At 35.2% G+C, this 23,577-nt stretch overlaps 1 protein-coding gene across 1 annotated transcript in view; it reads left to right on the forward strand.

Moving 5' to 3' along the window:
• FucT6 (alpha-(1,6)-fucosyltransferase 8) overlaps positions 1-23,577 on the forward strand; it is a 106,294-nt gene that overhangs the window by 54,078 nt on the left and 28,639 nt on the right. Inside the window, exons 8-9 of the mRNA XM_090386858.1 lie at positions 7,042-7,192; positions 14,652-14,982. Of these exons, the coding sequence (XP_090242984.1) occupies positions 7,042-7,192; positions 14,652-14,981 (481 nt within the window). The 3' untranslated portion in view covers position 14,982. The remainder of the gene's footprint in view (positions 1-7,041; positions 7,193-14,651; positions 14,983-23,577) is intronic.

Here is a 23,577-nt window from a genome sequence, read left to right on the forward strand (position 1 = left end):
CAGCGGATTTAGTTCAGACACAGAATGGGTTTGTTAAGGGGGAAGTCTTGTCTGACCAGTTTGGTTGGATACTATGATGTGGTCACAAAGGAACTGGATGCAAAAAATAATTTTGATATCATATACTTGGATTTCAGGAACGCTTTTGATACTGTTGCACATGGAAGACTGCTGTATAAATTGGAGTGGTATGGCATTAAGGGCAAGTTACTGCAATGGATAAAGGGATGAATGAGTGTGAGATGGCAGAGAGTGGTAATAAATGGACACTTCTCTACATGGACTAATGTTATTAGCGGAGTCCCCCAGGGTTTGATGCTGGGCCCATTGTTGTTTTGTGTATTTATCAATGATATTGATGAAGGTATATCAGGCTTAATGGCCAAGTTTGCAGATGATACAAAGGTTGGCAGGGTTGTTAATGACAGTAAAGACAGTATGCTACTGCAACAGGATCTAGATAAGTTGGGAAATGGGCTGAGAAGTGGCAACTGAAGTTTAACATTGACAAATGCAAAGTACTGCATATGGAGAGCAGTAACCCAAGAGAAACGCTCCAACTCTGTGGTACTACACTCAGGAAGGTTGAGAATGAAAAAGACCTAGGGGTAATTGTGCAGTCAGATATGAAGTTCTCTGGACAGTGCAGATGGTCCTGCCAGAGCAGGTCATGGAGTTTGTCAATGATATATAGGAATTTGACTTGCAGAGACAAGAAGGTGATTATCCCTTTATATAAGGCAATGGTCAGGCCACACGTAGAGTACTGTATACAGGTCTGGAGGCCTCATTTTAAGAAGGATGTAGAGTTGCTAGAATGAGTACAGAGAAGAGCAACAAGATTGGTGAGAGGAACAAAGGGGTGCGCTTATGAAGAAAGGCTTAAGTTCTGCAAATTACAGTGTCTAGAGACTAGGCACCTGCGAGGTGATTTGATTGAGGTGTATAAGGCCTTGAATGGTTTGAGCAAGCTCTGTACTGATGGGATACGTCCGCTTGCTCAGACTAAGAACCTGAGGGGGCATAGGTTCAAATTGAGGAAAGACAGTTGTTGAATAGATGTGTGGAAGTTTGTCTTTAGCCAACAGGTAGTTGATTGCTGGAACAGTCTACCATCTGTTGTTGTGGAAGTTGATAGTTTAAATGAATTTAAGACTGAAGTAGACAAACATTTGGAGTGATCAGATGGGTGAAATGGGAAGGGTTATTTTTTTTTTTTGGCTGATGCTATATAAGCTTGCTTTTTTGCTTCATATGCCTCAACTAATGCTAAATTTATTCTATTTTATTTATGTTAATGTTTGAATTATATATGGTTGGTGCAGTCAGAACTTTCCCAACTCCAGAGGCCTATTTGAAGAATGAGCATTTAGCAGATTTTGCTGTTCTAAGTGTAACTTTTAGTCAAAGAAAGAATATCATGTGCTGTTCTTTACAAAAATTAACTTAATTACTTTGTAACTAATGTAACACATTTGATGAATGGTAGCCGCATTCCCCTCCAGTGGCAGTTGTTTGTAATTCACATTCCACTGAAATACCTTTTATTGTGTTTCTAGCCAAGGAGAGAAACTGGGTGTGAATAGTAATTAATCTCTGACAAGTCCTGTTGTTTACAAAATTTAATTTGCAACTGAATATATTGAAGTGAATATACAGCCAATTTTTAGCTGATTTTCCATCTTGGAAATGTAGTAGTAGAACGTATAGTAGATATGGGTATATACAGTATTCACTTTATCCAGTTTACAGTATGAAATTATTAGTTCTTTGAACACACTACTTTTTTTCATAATTATTTGCGGGACATGATCATACTCATGGTATATCTGAAACTGCAGTATGAAGGGATGCATTATATCGCGATTTCACTGTTTTCCATTATATTGAGATTTCACTGTTTCCATTATATTGAGGTTGCACTGTTTCCATTATATCAAGGTTGCACTGTTTTCCTTTAAACTGTTTGGACAAGGTTACAAAATGCCTCCATTCTTTAGGGTTATGTTACCTAGCAAGCACCCATTGAGCAATCAGTATTACTACAAAATGTGATATATTCCATCATGTAGAAAAAAAACAAAATCCTTTGGTGGCTGTGATACCCAGATATGGTTGTACGATGATGTTTCATCTCTAATCTGGAACCCAAGAGCTCAGCTTGACTTTTAGAAAGATATATTTAAAATCAGATCATTTAGTTCCAATTGAGTGATGAAATGAGGTTATCTCTCTTGAAATGATACCTATTCTTTGTCTGTGTCAGATACTTCATCTAAAGTCCATGCTTAAGGATGCTTAGAAATTGGCATGTCATCTGAATGAGCTACTGACTGCATTGCAGAAGGCAATTTTCAAAAGAAGCAGTCTTCAAAATGGTCTCTTTTTTGTTCTCGTCATATTGACACTGCTAATAAGATACGTTTAATTTTTCCATTCAGTGTTCCTTGAGATTTGTAATTTGAATTGTAATTGCACAGTGTGCACTACCAAATTTATCTTGCTCTATTTTTCACCAAAAGTGCAGATTGTAAGCTTTCCTAATCATAGAAGAAACTGTTCTTTTGTGCTGTTTAATTACATATTGCCAGAAAATAACTGAAAGTGGCAAGATTATTAACACACTGACAATGATATTTCAATTTGCACATAACAAATATTTTATTTGTTCATGATGAATTACAAAAACACACAGAAACAATTGACATCAAGTTGTATATTAAGTATAAAGCATTAATTTCACATTTATAATCTAATGTAGCACTGTGGCTGTTTGGCTTACTACTGTTTACAGAATGTAACCTGGTCAGAACACATGTCATGTCACAATCTGTCATACAGTAACAAGCATTACCTAGAGGCATAATAACTCTTAATTTTTTTTAACTAGCAATGACTGTTCATATCCAAAGGTGCTCAAGTGGCTGTTAAATGAAAATAAAAAATAATCTTCCAGAGTGACATAATGCCAGTTTTAGTGTTCCTTGGTTATTGTGATTCCTTTAGATCTGCTTCATGAACTGTTTTGTTAATGAAAAATTTGCCATAAACAAATAAAATAACATGTTTTCATTAAAAATATATGAAATTAGCAGTCTTTCTGACCAATTCTGGCAGTATGCGAGAATTGGACAGAAAGACTCTGCTTATCTTCAGTTCTATCTACATGTGCTGTAGGTGCAGCTTGGATTTTTGATGCATAAACAATGGCTCATATAAACAATTCATGTCACAGTAACAAAGAATGTAGAAGTTTTGTTTTGACAAGTGCCACTAATCTTTAACAGCATGAGTCTTAACAATGATTCCCTGACCAAAGCAACAAATTATGTCATGCCTAAATAAGGGAGGCAAGTGCAAACCAGAACAAATGCACATGTCCTAAGGGTGTTATTTTACAAAATTTATTTAAAAACATATACCTTTTTCAATATAAAAAATGGATTGTTCACAGTTGTGTTCATAATAGATTGAAAACATAATGTGTGGCTTCAAAAAGTGAACAATTTTGAATTATTTCTTTCTGATAAGGTTTAAAAAGTAAACCTTATCAGAAAGAAAAATGATTTTGTAATAACAGCGCAAAGTGGAGGAGAAATTGTTGAAGTTAAACATAAGAAAGGCACCTGGGGTAGATGGAATCTATTCAGTTATATTAAAGGAGGTGGCAAAGGAAGTAAGCAAACCCTTAGCCATATTACGAGAGCATTCTTGGACTTGCAGGAAGTCCCCTTGGACTGGAAATGTGCAAATGTGTTTCCAATTCACAAAGGGGGATCAAGGGTGACATGAGTAATTACAGACCTGTTAGTTTGACTTCTGTTCCAGGGAAAATAATGGAGTCACTGGTTAAAGAAGCATTGCAGGATCATCTAGACAAGACAGCAGTAATAATTGAGACACAGCATGGGTTTGTTAAGGAAAAGTCTTGTCTGACCAATTTGGTTGGATACTACGATGTGGTCACAAAGGAACTGGATGCAAAAAATAATTTTGATATCATATACTTGGATTTCAGGAAAGTTTTTGATACTGTTGCACATGGAAGACTAGTGTACAAATTGAAGCAGTATGGCATTAAGGACAAGTTGCTACAATGGATAAAAGGATGGTTGAGTGGGAGAAGACAATGAGTGGTACTGCTCTATGTGGACTAATGTTATTAGTGGTGTCCCTCAGGGTTCGGTGTTGGGCCCATTGTTGTTTTGTATATTTATCAATGATATTGATGAATGTATATCAAGCTTAATGTCAAAGTTTGTAGATGATACAAAGATTGACAGGGTTGTTAATAACAGTAATGATAGTATGCTGCTGCAAAAGGATCTGGAAAAGTTGGGTAGATGGGCTGAGGAGTGGCAACTGAAGTTTAACATTGACAAATGCAAAGTACTGCATATGGGTAGTGGCAACGCCAGAGAAATGTACCAACTATGTGGTGTTACACTTAGGGTAGTGGAGAATGAAAGAGACCTGGAGGTAATTGTGCAATCAGATATGAAGTTTTCTGAGCAGTGCAGACAGGCTGCCAGAGTAGGTCATGGGGTTTTGTCAATGATATACAGGAATTTTGCAAGCAGGGATGAGGAGGTGATTATCCCCTTGTATAAGGAAATGGTCAGGCCACACCTTGAGTACTGCGTACAGGTCTGGAAGCCTCATTTTAGGAAGGATGTAGAGTTACTAGAACGAGTACAGAGAAGGGCAACAAGACTGGTGAAGGGAACAAAGTGGTGCTCTTATGAAGAAAGGCTTAAGTTTTGCAAATTGCAGCTTCTGGAGACCAGGCACCTGCTAGGCGATCTGATTGAGGTGTATAAGGCCTTGAATGGATTGAACAGGCTCAGTGCTGATGGGATTCCTCCTCTCTCTCAGATTACAAACCTGAGGGGGCATAGATTCAAACTGAGGAAAGACAGTTGCAGAATAGATGTGCAGAAGTTTGCCTTTAGCCAGCGGGTAGTTGATTGCTGGAACAAACTTCCAGCTGTTGTTGTGGAATTTGATAGCTGAAATAAATTCAAGGCAGAACTAGACGAACATTTGGAATGAGTGGATCAGTGAATGGGAAGGGATTTATTATTTTTTTTTTGGTTGAAGCTGTATAAGCTTGCTCTCTTGCATCATGTGCCTCTACTAATGCTAATATCTTATCTATCGCAGTTTCAAGCACTTTCTTTCCTTCCAAATGACCTATTCTTTTGTCATTTTTATCTCCGCTCATAGTTTCTGTGTTCTCTAGTTCTTCATTTTCTGCCAATTGCCCTTGACTAACTGCTTCAGTATTTTCATCGTCTGTTAACATTTTATTCTATAGAATGTTATTGCCTACAAGCCATTCAGCAATGTCTCTTTTTTCCAGGTCTTTGAACTCTGATAATTGTTTCAAATTGTTAAGCAGAGCAGTGTTATCGTGGTCTGTCAGATCCTCAATGCACTGCTCTTTGTCCAGATTGCAGTTTACAATTAATTTTTCAGCATCAGGCCATAGTTTTCTTCTTGACCTCACAAACATTGATGACAGCATTTCCTCAAAAGTAGATGCTAACATTTAAATCACATCCTTGATGTTAATTTTCTTTAAGGGCCTTAGTGAGTTCCATTTCTTCATTGGCGGGCTTCTCAAGAATTTCTGAAAGAAGTTTTCTTCTGTAACACCTTTTCAGACTAATTATCACACCTTGATCTATAAGTTGCCCCAAAGATGTAATGCCAGGTGGTAAAAACACTACCTTGATGTCATCAGAAGATAGGTTGAAGGGGAGCATTGTCAAGGAGAAGAACAGCCTTGAGCCGTAATTTCAAACACATCAAATGTGCCTTAACTTTTAGAATGAATTCAGTTGAAAACCATTCTTCAGATAGAAAAGAATCCATCCATGTTGACCTCTGGGCTTTGTAGTAAACTGGTAGAGCATTAAAATTCACATTTTTAAATGCTCTTGGTTTGGCTGACTTTCCTTCAACAAAAAGGGGCAGTTCGTGACTCCAAGCAGCATTTGTAAAAAGGGCCACAGTGATTCTCTGTTTATTCATTTTGAAACCAGTAGTGAATGTTTCTTGTGGTGCTGCTAGTGTTTTCGTCGGAAGAAGCTTAAAATTTATGCCTGTTTCATCCAAATTGTTGACTTGTTCAGGAGTAAGATTTTCCTTCTGTATAATGTCTAAAAATTGTTGGGAAAATTCACTTGCAGTATTTTGATCTGCTGACAATTTCTCGCCGCAAACACCTAGATAAGGAATTCCGTGGCACTTTTTCCATTGTGAAAGCCATCCCTTGCTGGCTAAGAATTCTTCTCCGCTTTTGACTTTCTTGTCCAAGTGTACTGCCCTTTCCTTCAAAACCAGCCCGCTAAGAGGTGTTCCTCTTTGTTGTTCTTGCACGAACCATATCCATAATGCATCGTCAATGACTTCAGTTTTTGGCTTCTTCATAGTGCACCTCTCTGAGAGCACTTTTTCTGATTCTATTTGCATACTAAAGTCTTGAAGGGATTTCTAGTTTCTCCGCCAATCATTAACCATACTTTTTCCGACATCCAGTTCATTACATATCCGTTTTACAGGTTCTCCATTATCAATACGTTCAACGCTTTTAGTTTTGTTTCAATAGTTAACACATTTCGTCTATACTTGTTTAAGCCTGTCATTTCAAGTTAACGTAATTTAAAGAACAAATTAACGATGAAAATATGTACACACGGAATGACTGCGATCCAAACGGCACGGATAGCAAAGTCTAACTGAAGTGAAAAAGTTATTGGATCGTTATGGTGCACTGTACTCATTCCCAGAATCTTTTAATTTTGTTTTTCTACTGGGCCCATGACACGGGAAATCTGATTTGCAGAAAAATCTCAATGAAAATATGGCCTGTTAAAGCTAGACCAATAAGAGGGAGTCTACTGTATACAAAAGGGTGGTTGCTTTCTTTAATAAAAGAATATTTTAAATATGCTATTTTTACAAGAATGTTTTTTGTATGCAAATTTAATATGAATATGTATATTGCTGATTAGTCATAATTGTTTATTTATTTAGATATCCAAATTACATCTTCCTTGGAGATTCTAATATAGCAAAAAGTGCATCAATTGGCAATCGTTATTCTACTGATTCTTTACGAGGTGTAATTTTAGATATTCACATGCTGTCAAAATGTGATTACTTAGTCTGTACCTTCTCTTCCCAGGTAAATAACATTTTAAATATTGTTTGTCACGCCAATAATAATAATATGTGGTGTTCAAAAAGTACCAGAATTTTGCCACTACAGAATTTCCTGTTAAGATGAAAAGTTTTACAGCAACCCGCCTTCAAAGTAGTTCCCTACATTTATCATAATCCCACCATTGTGGAAATACTAGTGGTGGAATTAGGCCTGCAGGCTTTTCTATTTTTACCTATTCAGTAGGCACTTGAACCTATGTCTTTTTGGGAGTATTTTTCATTCTGGTGACAGAACTAATTGGCAGGGGCTAGATCTAACAAGTAGTGGTTTTTAGAAGAACAGGGGGCACTATGTTTTACCAAAATAAAATTAAAACAACTCACCCAGATAGTGAAACATCTACCTTTTTTTTTTTTTTTTTAACTTTTATACTATTAGTTATAGTAGTAGCAGTAATAGTAATAATTAATAATCAGATTTATTATCCAGAAGCAGCTGTGATGAAGTGTGTATTTGTCACTTTTTTGGAGCGGTCAGGGTTCCAATCTCATTGAAGACTTCAGAAATTTGTCTGTAAATATGGCCTAATTAAAGGTTAAAAAAAAAGAAGAAAAATATAAAACAGAAGAGTTCGTTAATATATTGAAAAGAGCAGTAGTAACTGATGTAAAAGAAAGAATAGTAATATTCAGAAATTTAATAGCACGATAGACAGTGACAATTACATCAACAAAGGTATTTTAAGAAAATTTGGAGAGCAAGATAAATGCAATGGTAATGTTAAAAAGGCACTAGAATTTTGTGCAAGTCATTTATTCTCAATTACAAACAGTACTTCAGCATCAAGATAGCCACAAGTTTACTTGGAGAGAGCATAACAGAAACAAGAAAAACATAATTGAAAACTATGTCATTATAGAAAAGGATCGGAAACTAGTTGCACATACATGGGTATAGAAAGGATAACACAAAAGCGAAGGGTATTTTGTAAGTATGGACTAATTGCTTTAATGAATTGCTAAGTGAAGGAGCTGAAGGCATCATTTGGTGATAGTGCCACCCAGTTTCCTTTTAATTTCTGAAAATGTTTTGGATTTTTTTTTATATATATTTTTTTATATAAAAATTTTAATTAAAAAAAATTTTAATTTTTTAAATTTATATATTGGCAAATATTTGCCAATATTTTATCTTTTCTTAATAGATTCCAGTGCTTACTGTATGTAGTGTTTAAGTGATAAAAAAATTAAAAATTTTTAAACTTTTTATGGGTGTTACACCTTTTATTTTCAAAAAAATAGTAAATCTGCTAAAAATGGCAATAAACACTTTAGATATAAAACAAAAACATCAGTCTTTTATTCTCTTCCATTTTTCCAGTTTAAAAGACCATTAAGTGCATGAAATTTTAAACTTGCACATGCACATATATTTATTATGTATATAAATATTATTAAAAACATATTATATATATTCAATATTATTAGTTCTATTTTTAGGTTTATTTCAAATTTGGCATGCTGCACAGCATTTGAAATTTGAAACTATGTATCTTGCTTCCAGCACTGTAGCAACCATCTTGAGAGAATATCAGCCGACCGGACTAGCTGGGTGGGTAAAGTGCCTGCTTGGCAACCCAAAGGTGGCGGGTTTGAATCCGGTCTCGGGCTTGGATCAGAGTAGAAAATGCAAAAACTTTGGGAGGTGCATTATGGCCACAGAAGCCGATGCACCAACAATTAACAAAAAAAAAAAAAAAAAGAGAGAGAATATCAGGTTTATTCTTGTTGTCTTTACTATATGGAAACAATAATAAATCTTTAAAATATAAGAGAAGGAAAACAAGTAACCTGAAACTAAACAAACACAGCATTATTGCTTGTCCAGTACACACCACTCTTCAAACGAAAAGCCAAATAGTTGCAAAGACGGTGGCAGGTTACCTTACAGGTTCTTGCATGCGATTTCTTCATGAAAACCATAAAAAAAAAAATCACTTCAGAAACTTGTAGTAAATGTTTAACTAGTTAAGTAGAAAGAATTTCAGGTTTTTAATAATTGATTAACAGTTAACATGGAAACATTACACAGCCACTGGGTTAAGAAGAGGAAAATATTAAAATGGTGGATATTTTGGATATTATCTCTTATTGTTGAGGGTAAAAAGGATATAGGGAATATCAAGTATGGAATAATTTCACAGTGGTTACATTGCATTATGCAGAGGTCATATTCTGAAAGAAACTGTGACTATAGTTCCAAAGATGTTCCATTGGTTTGGAACAAGATACTAAGTGTACCAAGTGGAGGAATGAAACTGAATGTAGTAATTACAGGTGTATTTCAATCCTTATTGTACCAGCCAAAATCTTTGCATGTACCTTAGAAAACAAAAGAGAATTAAAATGTTGATTGTAACCTTGGTGAAGAATAGTTAGGTTTTAGATAAAATAAGCAATGCTACAATCAAACATTTGTGCTAAGATGAATTACAGAAAGTCATAAGGAACATAACAAAAACCTGTATTTAGGAATTTTTGATCTTAAAAAAAAGTATACAGGTAACCCTTATATAACATGGTAGTTAGGTTCCTGTAAAAAGTTGTGTGAAACTGTGTTACACAGGACTAAGAAAAAGTACAAAAAGGGGGTTACGTTCCAAAGCTAACAAAAATACACCATTTCATTAACAAAAATACTATTTCGTTATCAAAACTAACAAAAATACACCATTCTAGATTTCGTGTATCTTCTACTCTCTTTAAAAAATCAGCAATATGGTGGGTTTGTTTGCTTTTGCTTGATAAACCTTTGTGAATTTCATTGTATGGACTAAGCATTTTTTGAAGCTTCCTTTTGAACTTTGGGCTCTTTTCATTCAAGAGTCTGCATTCAAAAAATAAGATTCTAATTGCTCGGCTAACTTTATGCCTTCCCCTATGTTTTTTAGTGTAAAATTTGGAAGTTTAGAATTTATCTGCACTATCATCCCCTGAATTGATTTGGTTTTACCTCCAGTGCCATTTCCACCAAATCCGCTTCGCCAACCTCTTTTTCTACCAGTAATTCTTGAATGTCTTTAGTAATCATATCTTTTTAAAAAATTTTTAGGAGCATCGGCGACTGACGCCATGTTACTCTGGGTAAATTGCATGTGTCCGAGGTAAATTTTCTGTTTTGCTGGACGAAAAACCTGAATTTCCGTGAAAAAAAAACCATGCTACCCTCGCCCAAGCCCAACTAACTCAGCCATGTTGTGAAAAAGACCCATAAAAATTCCTCCCGTCATTGACGGGATTCAAACTCAGGTCTTTTCCACCCGGTGTAGGGAGGAGGACAATTCTCTCAACTGTGCTACCCACAAGGGCTTCAGTAGTCATATAGTAGCAAGTTCTACTATCATACCGATTCCGTTTTCTGCCGGTTCGATCATATTTCCTGAATGAGTTAACTCTGGCCATACATTTTTCCACACGCGTTTAACGGTTTTACTTCTTTCAGCAATAAAGCTATGATTCTGATACAGTCCACAATTGAGAAATGTTCCCATGCCTCCATTACTTCAATAGATTCGGAATAAATTTTTTCCAAAATTCATTATAATAATTTTCTGATGGAATGAGTTTTAAAGGTGAATATAATGCCTTGATCTAACAGATGAATGAAAGAAGTTGTATTAACCCAGTACAACTGTGGCGGTGGGAACATAACTTCAACGTTTGGATGACTTAAATCTTTTGGATGGCCTGGTGTGATATCCAATAATAATAAAACTTTGAAATATAGATTTTTCCACAAGTTCAACAAGTACAAGTTCAATAGCACAGAATGTAATCCAGGAATTTCCCAACAAAATAAAATACAGAAATTTCTCAATTTTTTTTGACTAGTGAGTCAACAGCGGGGATTCAAAAAGAGTGGAAAATTTGAAAAATTACATCCAACATAATAACAGGGTTTCCCCTGCTAAAATCTGAAAAATACTCTTATGCGAGATTTCCAGCAATTCTCAGACCATGTCAGAGCAAAACCGTGTTGTAGAAGTACCGTGATTGCTGCAATTTATCAATCATATTAGAGCAAAACTGTGTTGTAGAAGTACCGTGTTATATGGGGATTGCCTGTATTACAAAGTACCTAGAATTTAATCCATGGAATTTCATAAAAACATAACACCAACAATCATATTTTAAAGAAAAAAGTTTGAATAAATATAGCATATTTGCAGTCAGGCACAGCTTCACCTTATTGCCATTTTTTTATGATTTTCATAAGGGCTATTTAATAAAAAGAACGTTAATTCTTTTATTAAATATCTCTGTGGATAAAGTTTAGTTTGGTATATTTAAAAATTGTATCATTATTGTGTTAAATAATAGCTTACAAGCTCATCAAGAATCTCTAAATAAATTAAAGGTTGTAGACAATTTGACATGAAAATTAATAATGTAAAAAGAAAAATTTTGAAAGGTGGGAGAGAGAAAATTTAGAGAGTAGAATAACAAAAAGGCCATAGAATTTTTTCATCATTCTGTTTTCATAGGAAAAAGTTAGTAATTTCATGTACAAAGGGTACTAGGAAAGTTTTGCAATATGATGCAACAATGAATCACAGGAAGCTGCTTGTTGCTGCATGTTGAGACATGTTCATACGTGCATAGTAGCCGCCGCGCCAAGTCAACGGGCTCAGTTATTCGTTAGTAGTGAGAGTGTAAAGTGCTTGCGATGGCATCGTGGTCACGAAATGAGATAAGGACAGTTTTGCGGTATAATTTCGTGCGTGGTTTAACCATAGACCAGTGCTTAGAAGAAATGACTCTTGCACTAGTGATGATTGTCCACATCGTACAACGATATTCAGGTGGTATAGAGAATTCCAAAGGGGAATTTTCACTCTGGAGGATTCTGAGAGGCCGGGAAGGCCACGAACGTCAGTTACGGAGGAAAACGTTACTGCTGTGAGGAAAATGCTTGACGAAAACAGGCGAGTGACCTACCAACAGATAGAGGATACTTTGGGCCTAAATGCACCAGCAATTCGTTCGATTCTGCAAGATCATTTGCACGTGAAGAAACTTTGTTCTCTCTGGGTGCTGCATCAACTGACTGAAGAGCAGATGACACGACGTGTAACTTGGTGCCGGGAGATGTTAAAAAAGTTTGATAAGGGACAATCTCGGTATGTGAACAACATCGTGACAGGTGACGAGACTTGGCTGTACTATTCCGATCTGCCGACCAAGGCTCAAAACAAAGTTTGGGTCTTTGATGATGACGACACACCCGTAATTGTCAGAAAATCCCGATCTGTAAAGAAGAAAATGATAGCTGTATTTTTCAAATCGAGTGGAATTGTGGAACGTGTTGTTTTGGACACGCAGAAGACAGTCACAGCTAAGTGGTATACTGAACAATGCCTGCCTAAAGTCATTGGATCTATGAAGAAACCTGCGGCCAAAGTCAAGAATGGACACCTGGTACCTCCATCACGATAATGCTCCAGCTCACCGCGCCAAAGCCTGCACCGAATATTTGACCACGACAGGACTGAAACTTCTCGAGCACCCTCCCTACAGTTCAGACCTTGCTCCCTGCGACTTTGCACTGTTCCCGCATGTGAAAATGAAGCTAAAAGGGAGGCGGTTTTCCAGTGATGAGGACCTTCTACGGGCTTGGGACAACGAGTGTGCTTTACTCCCTAGTGAAACTTGGCAGAACTGGTTTAAAGATTGGTTTCGGAGGATGGAGAGGTGTATTGAATGTAGAGGAAATTACTTTGAAAAAATTAAATAAACAAAGCTGTATTGCAAAACTTTCCTAGTACCCTTTGTATTATACCCGAAATTCTGAAAGGAGGAGGATAAAAGTGTCACAGTGGTTATCTTTCATTTTAGAAAAAGATTAAAATTGATCATCATTCTATCTTTAATGAAGATGTAAAATCACAGTTAGGCAAATTTATTATATCCAGTGTGTTGCAGGTCACTATAAAAGTACATGTCAGTCCTTTTGTACTGTCAGCTTTCCTCATTTTTCTAAATACTATCCTGTTTCCTGTTAGCCCTTAGGGTAACCCTCTTTCTTCTAATGATTATTAATGCCACTGATCCATCAGTTGTTTTCTTGGTTTGTCTCTGGGTCTGTTATCATTCATTTACTTCAAATATCTCTTTAGCTAATCTTTTTCTTTGATCCTTTCTATGTGCTTATACCATCTTAAGTTTTCCTCACTTAACGTTAGATATTTGTTACTGCAAGATTTTTCTTATTTCCTTTCACTTGTAATATGATCTTGCCATTTCTTTCATCTGCTAGTTCCATTTAAAACTCTTGTTCTGGAAATTAAAATTTTTGATCAATTCCTTTATTTTGCATCTTTTTAACCTGTCCCCCCCCCATCATCTTTTTAACATGTTTTTTAACCTCTGGCCGATTTCCCGTGACCCTTGGGCTTCAATTCCTCACGGAAATATCTCAGTAGGTTAGAATAATACTTGGCACTGTTAGAGGCACTTCATTCCAAGAAATCAACCATGATCACTCTTGCATCCCAGGAGACAGATACCATAACTTTCCCAGCTGACTTCTGCATTCGAAATTTTTTAGGATGGGAGAGAAGAAGGATGCTTTCACTCTTTCAATTGTTGTTTTGTTTCAGGGTCAAAGTGGTGCACTAACGTTTCATCCATAGTGATATACTGCCCCCAAAACTGAGCTTCATTAGCTTCAGAATGCTGCACAATCTCATAACAGTACTTCACTCTTTTCTGCTTCTGATCAGCATCTGATGCTTTAGGGCCCCACCTTGAAGAAACCTTCATTCCTAAAATATCCACCACAGTATTGTGAGCTTGCTTGTGGGAGATTTTAAATGTTTTCTCAATATGCTTCAATGGTATTCTATAGTCTTGCATAATCAGGTCATGAATAGCATCCACATTTAGTCAACATGGTAATAGGCCTTCCACTACAGGGTGCATCTTCAATGCTGTTTTGTCCATGCTTAAATTCCAAAACCTAGTTTTTGATTGTGACGTATGAAGGACAAGATTCCCATAATTTTTGCTGCATGTTGTCCTAAATTTCTTTCTGTGACATTTGCTTGAAATGAAGGTACTCAATGACTGCACAGTGCTTGATTCTCTTAACGGTAGCCATCTTCATTCATCCTCCACACTTCAACATCCTCCGTAAAGGAGAATATAGTTACAAACCTGAAATTTTCTGTGAACACACACGAAGAGTCACAGTGCAGATTGTCAACATTGTCTTTCATTAAAACCTTTGCAATCTATACTGGGCTGAAAACTTTTAACCCCCCTTTCATATACTCTAGTGTATTTTATATATAATATTTAATAAAGTCAATTTTTTATTTAATTGTTGCTGTTCAAAGATATATTTGATTGATATTAATTTATCTTTTTTTAAAGGTATATTTGATCAATGTTAACATATCTTTTCCTGTTATACTAATTAGGTATGTCGTTTAGCATATGAGATCATGCAGACATCCCATCCAGATGCCTCAACTTACTTTCATTCCTTGGATGATATATTTTATTTTGGTGGACAAAATGATCATAATGAAATTGTTGTATATGATCATGTTGCCAGATCTTCTAATGAAATAGAACTGAAAAAAGGAGACACAGTTGGAATTGCTGGTAATCATTGGGATGGTTACTCAAAAGGTTTAAATCGAAGAACCAAGAAAACTGGTTTGTATCCATCATATAAAACAGTTGATAAACTAGATATTGTGGAGTTCCCTTCTTATTCAGAAGTAGATGACTCTTCAAAATCTTGAGGTAAAAGTGGTAAATGTTGATAAAAACGTGAATTAGCAACTGTATAGAGGATAAACTTTTTAAATTAAAAGACTTCCAAGATTTTGTAAATATTTAAAATGTAGCTATTATGAATTTTGAAATGAAACAGATTTCCAGGCAGAACTGAGACTTAAGAACTGCAGATATATGGTGAATATTTTTCACACAAAAGTGCTTTATTGCTCTTCCTTCATTGAGTTAAACTCATAATATGACAATACTTCAAGTTCATAGAGGTCTACTCAGAATTGACAGAGAATTCATTTCTGAGATTTACCCCAAGATATTTATTACAGATTGAAGATGTGTAAACATATTTCAACATTGATTCAGGTGCTGAAGATTTTTGCTCAACCAGCTTGCTGAAATATTAGCCACAATACTATGATAGTTCAATGTTATTTTATATTTGTGTATTTAACAGTCACTTTTTATCTATATGTCTCCATTCTTTAAAAGAATTAGAAGTATTCTTTTGCATTATATGTTGTTCCCCTTTTCTTTTTTTTTATTTTAGTGTGGAATTCATTTAAAAGGTATACTTTTTAATAGCATTACACCGTATATACTCTTTAATAGCATTACACCATAGTATACTTTTAAATAGCTTTTACATAGCACAATTTCTGAATTTAGATATTACTGCTTTATATGAAATTTTGCTTTCAATACAAAACATCCAGAACTTTATATGACTTCTTTTTTTTTTTTTGTTTAATCGATAGATTTGTAGACTTGTCCATTCTGTATCAAAAAGTTATTCCTGCTATTCATGTTATACATAGATAGATAAAGTGACAGACCAATAAAGTGCATTATAAGGCAATTATTCTGAAACTTTTTCTTGTTACCTTGGACTAAAAACTTTGTAGGGCTCAGTAAAGAAAAAGCATTTTATGTCTGCAACATCTCTAACTGGCCATTGACGATGGTTAAAGTAGAATATCACACAGCATACTCAGTTGAAAAACAGTGGTCTAATTAGACTGAGGATTCTAATATTAACTGTGTTGAGGGCTGTTCTCTGCATTTTATATTTCTGAAACATTGTGTAATTGATTTTCTCTAGTTTAAACCCTATACACTTTCTACAGATTTCTTGTGCTTTGTGTTTTTATCATGATTGTTATTATGTTATTTGTTTTCAGCAAATATGATAATTTCACTGTGCAGAATGATTATTGAATATTAAAAATTAATTCTCCCCTCTCTTTACTTTATATTAGGAAATTTATCTATATTATTTAGCAAACAAAAAAATTTCCATAGAATTTAACTTTTTTTGTTTGCTAAATAATATAGATATACAATATATATATATTGTATTTTTATATTTATAATATTATGGGGAAGATTATAGTAAGATAATCATATTAAGATATATACCTAGATAGATCTATAAAATGCATAGGTTAATATAATGTACAAAAGTTAGTATACAAAAGGATAATATACAAAACTTATCGTTGCTTACCCACAATCTAGGTGATTTCATCTGGGATCAACCACCCAAATGAAAGTAAAACAGTGATAAGAGGTTCTCTGTTTTTGTGATGATCAATATGCACTAAGGTGAAATCAAATTTGAGGCTGAATAACCAATAATAATATAATTTGTTGTTATATAACATAATAGAAGTTTGGTTTAGTAATTTGAAAGGTTAAATAAATTTAGAAGTTAAATAAATGAATTATCTAAACTATAATACAATAAGAAAGATTTTTAATTACTGCTTAGTGTTCGTTGATCATCATTGACTCTGCAGAGAACAAAGGATGTGACTTTAAAAATTAATGTATGCATAAGGCATATTTACCATGTTCAAGCCATCCAAGTCCATGGGCTTGGACGGCTTGAACATGCCAGTGTATGCCCACGCAAGCTATCAAAATCTAATAATTTCAAATCTAAATTGCACCTGCATAAACCTCTTTTGGACTTTTCTATTCCCAGTGCTTAACCCCCCCCCCTTATTTTTAGGCCCTAGCCATTGAAATCTCAGGAAACTAGGTGGCAGAGCCTGCCAGAGTAAATATAAATCTACTGGGTACCTGGCCTGCCTCCATTGGGCAAAGTGTGGAAACGGTGGGTTGCAATAGTGGCCCAACGGCTAAATGACCAGAAGAACAACCGTATACAACACTACACATATACACAGACCACACATTTTAAAAACCTCTGCTCTTGACAGTACTGTCTCAAACTCACAATGAAAATTAGCATTAGCATTAGTAGAGGCATACGATGCAAGAAAGCAAGCTTATGCAGCATCAGCTAAAAAAAAAAACCCTCCCATTTCACCCATTCAAAAAAAACCCCCTCCATTCATTCCAAATGCCTGTCCAGCTCAGCCTTAAATTTATTTAGGCTATTAGTTTCCACAACAAAAGATGGAAGTCTGTTCTACCAATCAACTACCCGCTGGCTAAAGGCAAATTTCTGCACATCTGTTCTGTAACTATCTTTTGAAACTCTGCCCCCTCGGCTTCTTAGTCTGAGCAAGAGGAAGAATCCCATCAGCATTCAGCTTGCTCAACCCATTCAAGGCCTTATACACCTCAATCAGATCGCCTCGCAGGTGGCGCCTCCGTAGCCAGGTGGGCAGGAGCAGCAGTGCATAGCACACGCTTCTTGATTAGACCGGGATTCAAGCCCGTGACCACCAAATACGGAGGATGCGGAAAGGTCAGGGAATGACCACAGTATATCCCCGGAGCAATATGGCTTTAGCTACTAATGCTCCTAAAAACCAAATAACAATAACCTTGCAGGTGCCTACTCTCCAGGTGCTGCAATTTGCAGAACTTAAGCCTTTCTTGGTAAGAGCATCCCTTTGTAAGAGCATCACCAATCTTGTTGCCCTTCTTTGTACTCGTTCTAGCAACTCTACATCCTTCCTAAAATGCCTCCAGACCTGTACACAGTACTCTAGGTGTGGCCTAACCATTGCCTTGTATAACGTGATAATCATCTCCCTGTCCCTGCTAACAAAATTCCTATATATCATTGACAAGATTCCATGACCTGCCCTGGCAGCCTGTCTGCACTGCTCAGCGAACTTCATATTTGACTGCACAATTACCCACAGGTTTTTTCACCTTCCCACTTCTCTGAGTGTAGTACCACAGAGGTGGTACATTTCTCTTCGATTATCACTACCTATATACTGTACTTTGCATTTGTCAATGTTAAACTTCAGTTACCACTTCTCAGCTCATTTTCCCAACTTATCTAGATCCAGTTGGAGTAGCATACTGTCTTTACTGTCATTAACAACCCTGCCAACCTTTGTATCATCTGCAAACTTGGACATTAAACCTGATATACCTTCATTAATATCATTGATAAATATACAAAACATCAATGGGCCTGACATCAAACCCTGGGGAACTCCACTAATAACATTTGTCCACAAAGAGCAGTGTCCATTGATTACCACTCTGTCGTCTCCCACTCAACCATCCCTTTATCCATTGTAGCAACTTACCCTTAATGCCATACCTCTCCAAATTGTGCAGCAGTCTTCCATGTGCATCAGTTATCAAAAGCTTTCCTGAAATCCAAGTATATGATATCAAAATTATTTTTCGCATTCAGTTCCTTTGTGACCACATCATAGTATCCAATAAAATTGGTCAGACAAGACCTCCCTTTAACAAACCCATGCTGTGTCTTAACTATTACTGCAGTCTCTAGATGATGCTGGAATGCTTCTTTAACCAGTGATTCCATTATTTTCTCCGGAGCACAAGTTAAACTAACAGGTCTGTAGTTACTTTTGTCACCTTTTGAATCCCCTTTGTGAATTGGTGATACATTTGCACACCTCCAGTCCATGGGGACCACCCCTGAGTCCAAGGAAGTTCTCATAATTGTGGCTAAGGGTTTGCTTACTTCCTTTGCTGCCTCCTTTAATATAACTGAATAGATCCCGTTTACTCCAGGTGCCTTCCTTATGTTTAACTTCAACAATTTCTCTTCTACTTTGCTGTCAGTTATAACAAAATCACTTAGCTCCCTGTTAGCGTTTGATAAACTTCTGGCACTCCCCTTGTTGAATGACTCCTCATGTGAATGTAGATGCAAAATACTCATTCAGTTTATCAGCTACCTGAGCACGATCATCAATAGTCAACCCATCTATGTTAAGTAGTCCAATCTGATTCATCCCTTTCCTTCTAGAGTTGACATAAGTAAAGAACTCTTTCCTGTTTTTCTTTGCATCCTTAGGAAAAGATTTGTCGTAATCATCTGCCTTTGCCTGCCTAACCTCCTTTGTGACTTGATTACAGACTAGTTTATACCTGCCATAGGCTTCTGTGCCACCTGATACTTTATATGCATCCCATACATTCTTCTTCTCTGCCATGAGCCTCATCATCGGCATCTCCCTAGCCAGGTGGGCAGGAGCAGCAGTGCGTAGCACACGCTTCTTGATTAGACCGTGGTTCGAGCCCATGACCACCAAATACAGAGGATGCGGAAAGGTCAGGGAATGACCACCACATATCCCCGGAGCAATATGGCCTTAGTTGCTAATGCTTCTAAAAGCCAAAATAACTTAACAACGAGCCTCATCAATTCATATGACATCCATTTAGGCCTAATACAGTATTTTTATATATATACCCTGAACAGTATTTTTTAGTTGGAATGAAAAGCCTAGTAGCCTCAAAAATTAAGTCCCTGAAGTCTTCCCATTTAGAATTCAAAGTTGGTAACATCATTAGTTGATCCCATGTACAGAATTTAAAAACTGTCTGAGATCTCAGTAGTCACCTTTATGAAAGCAAAAGCCCTTCCCTTTAGCCTTGATGGTAGTTACATCTTTAAGTAATTCCCACATCAGTACATTGTGATCACTGTCACCCAGTGGTTCCTTTATCTGCAAATTCTTAATGCATGAATAATCACTGCTGATAATCAGATCAAGAGTATTGCTCCCTCTGGTTGCCTCTCGAACATGTTGCTGTAGAAAACAGTCATCCAATAAATTCACAAAAGTCTTGCTAGTGTGCGAGTGACCAAACACAAGTTCCAGTCAATATCTGAAAAGTTAAAATCCCCCATTATAAGACATTCTGATTTACTGGTCCACTCTATTTCTCTGCACAATTGCTCATTATACTCATCATATTCATTAGGCCTATAACACACATCTACTCTCATTTTTCCTTTCCCAGTGCTTATTTCACACCAAACAGACTCAACACTACATTGTCCACCAACATCAATTGGATGCACTTCCTTAGATTTTATGTGTTTCTTAACTAGCAGCATAACCCCCTCCTCCCTTCCTGTCCTGTCTATTCCTCCTGTACACATTGTACTCCCCAAATTCCAATTCTGCACTGCTTATATCTGTGTGACACCACATCTCTGATATCCCAACAATGTCTGCCTTTTGTTGTCTTGACTAGCACTTCAAGCTCATCAAATTTATTAACTATACTCCTAACATTGGTGTACATGCAGGTATACATGCACATGTTCCTACTCCTAGTTACCCTAACACAGCCCATGTATTTACTTTTACATGGAGATGGGGGAAACCCCTGGTGTCGTGAGACCCTAAACACACTTTACACAAAGAAGTGCTGGATTTTCAATAGACAGGCCGATCTAGTAGGCTCAATTTGGACACAACGATTTTGTATGTAACAACGGTTGGTTGAATCATTTAAAAATCGAATACAAGCATATTGATACAAATAATATATATACTGTATATACTAAAACTGTATTATTTTTTTCTCTCTAATATTTCTTTTGTTTTTTAAATCTTTTTATCAAATTATTGAGAATTAAAAAATAGGAGGTAGTTTAACTCATCACGCATATAGTGAGTAATGGTTATAACAAGGAAATTTTGTCAGTCCCTTGATGCTCATTATAACCAAGTTCGACTGTAATTCAATTTATTTACTCTAAATTTATTTAACCTCTAAATTTACCTAACCAAACTTCTATTATATGTTATATTACACCAAATTATATAATTTTTGTTTATTCAACCTCAAATTTGGTTTTGCCTTAGTGCATATTGATCATCACAGAAACAGAGAACCCTTTATCACTTTTACTTTCAATTTGGGTGGTTGACCCCAGACAGAAAGTCACCTAGATTGTGGGTAAGCAACAATAAGTTTTGTATATTGTTCTTTTGTACATATATTATATGGACGTAGTGCATCCATTGCCACTGCAAGTGCATTAGCCCATAAATACAGTTTATTAATGTCAACGTATTGATGACTACCTTCCATACTACTCATTTAATATATATATGCTTAAAAATTGTCCTAGTTTTATTTTCTTTAATTGCTGTATATTTGTTTTTTGGAGAACCGCAATTGTTAAGTGAAAGTTCTTTCATATAAAATGAAAGTTTAATAGTTTCAAAATATAATTTTCAATTACTTAAATAGTGAAATTGAATAAATAATTTTTATATATCTGTACTAAAAAAATTATGGATGAATATAAAGAAAATAGATTAAGCCAAAATGTTCATGATCATATAATAAAATTCTAAAATGAGAGCGGGAGGGAAGTAAGACCCAGGAGTTTTTTTTTTTTTTAATCGCTCCGTACCTTCTAAATGAACTTAAATATCTGATATGGTAAAATTGTATTTTACCATATCAGATATTGTTGTGGAATTGATATAATAATGAAAAATTACTATATAGAAAAAAAAATCAGTTACCTAATTTGTTTTCAGCTTGATTTTGAAGAGATTATTTTCAAGGGATTTGTACAATGTTAACTCCAGTACGTTATATGTAGGGATGTCAAATAACTGGAGTTTTTAATAACCAATTATCTGATTGTTTTTGCACTAGATAACTAGTTAACCGACGCATTTTTCGGCTTACAGGAAGTAGTACAACAAAATTCCACTGACAATTGCAATTTTTTTATTAATAACATGAATTACATAAACAAATCAATAATATAAAAAAAGTAAGTACAAATATTTCTTTTTTTTTAATCACATTTATTGCTTATTAAATAATTATTACAATTAAAACAAACATATAAAGTTTGAAAATTTATTTTTTCAAAAAGTAGTACTTTAAGTGAACAAGTGCATCTAAAAGTTTGGGATTAATTCTATTTCTTATCTTAGTTTGTATAGCCGAGCACGTAGAAAAAATTCGTTTTGTAGCAGTGGAAGTTGGCTTTACTGTTAATAGAGCATTATGAAGATTTTCCAAAGTTTTTGTGTGTTGTCCCATACTTTCAAAGAATTTCATTTCTTTCTGAATGTCGTCAGTTTTCGAACAATTATTGGACCTAAAACAGCCATCAATAGTCGCTCTTAATTCATCGAAAAGTAACATATTTATGTCAGTGTTACTATTTGTTTCAGTACTATCCGTCATAGTAACATTATTTTCAGAAAGACTTGTATCTTTATTAGGAAATAGTCTCATAATTAATGTTTTTGCAAACAGATATAAAACTGACTTTTGAGCATAGCTTAGATCATATCGATTTTGATTATTTTTAGGCAGGTTTCCCATTTGTAAAAATTTCATTAGAGATATTAATTTTTTATCCTTCCGTTCGAAAACTTTATTTTTTAATGCTTCTGACATTTTGGTACTTAAATAATTGTATTTTCTTCAAATTTTGCAAACATGAATTTTAAAATACCCTCCACAGTCATCAGTGTTGTCATTTCTTTGCTAAGTTCCTAATTCTATCGGTTTTAAAATTTTTATTAATAATTCCATAATTTGAAATCACTCTCATAATTACATGATTTTTTCCCATATCATGTAGAGCTTTTTTAATACAATTTTTAACAAGAACTAATCTTTCAAACGTTGGAATTAATGAATTCCATCTAGTTTTCACATCTAGAAGTAACGACAATTCTTTCCCCTTTTCTTCAACTATATATTTTTGAAGAATTGAATTTTTCACACTTCAATTTTTAAAACCTTTTATAAGTGCTCAGGAATGCATTGCAACTGTATTTAAATTTTCTGTTAACTGCAGTTCATTATTATTCTGATACAAAATATCTAAACTATTTTCTAATTGTAAGTCATCATCAGAATCAGATACGTCATCAGTTTCATCCTCATTTCATCTAATCTCTTCGTAGTGATTCCTTTTCTTTTGATAAAAAACGTCAAGAACAGCTAAGTGAATAGCGTGACTATAACATAACTGGTTCTCAACTCCAGTTAACAAACCATAATTTTGCATCACCTTTGCACCGTCATGTGTAGATGCAACAATGTCATTTTCAAATTCAATGCCAAATTCTTGTAGTTTATTCTTGACAATTTCTTTAGTGTGAAGGGCATTGCAACTACCTTTTATGTAAATCAGTCCCAAATTATAATTACTTTTTTTCTAGGTGTAAAGTCACATTAAGATAATGCTTCATAGTAATACTAGTCCATTCATCAACAGTTATGGAAAATTTGACATTATTGTTAATTAACTTTATGAATTCATCTTTCTGTTTCAATTTTACCTCCTTACAAAATGAAACGATTAGCTTTCTTACTGTTGCTCGACTCTGTGGCATTCCATAGCCCCTTTTCACAATA

This window comes from Mastigoproctus giganteus, chromosome 12 (assembly GCF_048544385.1).
Source record: "Mastigoproctus giganteus isolate SK-2022 chromosome 12, ASM4854438v1, whole genome shotgun sequence".
Taxonomy (NCBI): Eukaryota; Metazoa; Arthropoda; class Arachnida; order Uropygi; family Thelyphonidae; genus Mastigoproctus; species Mastigoproctus giganteus.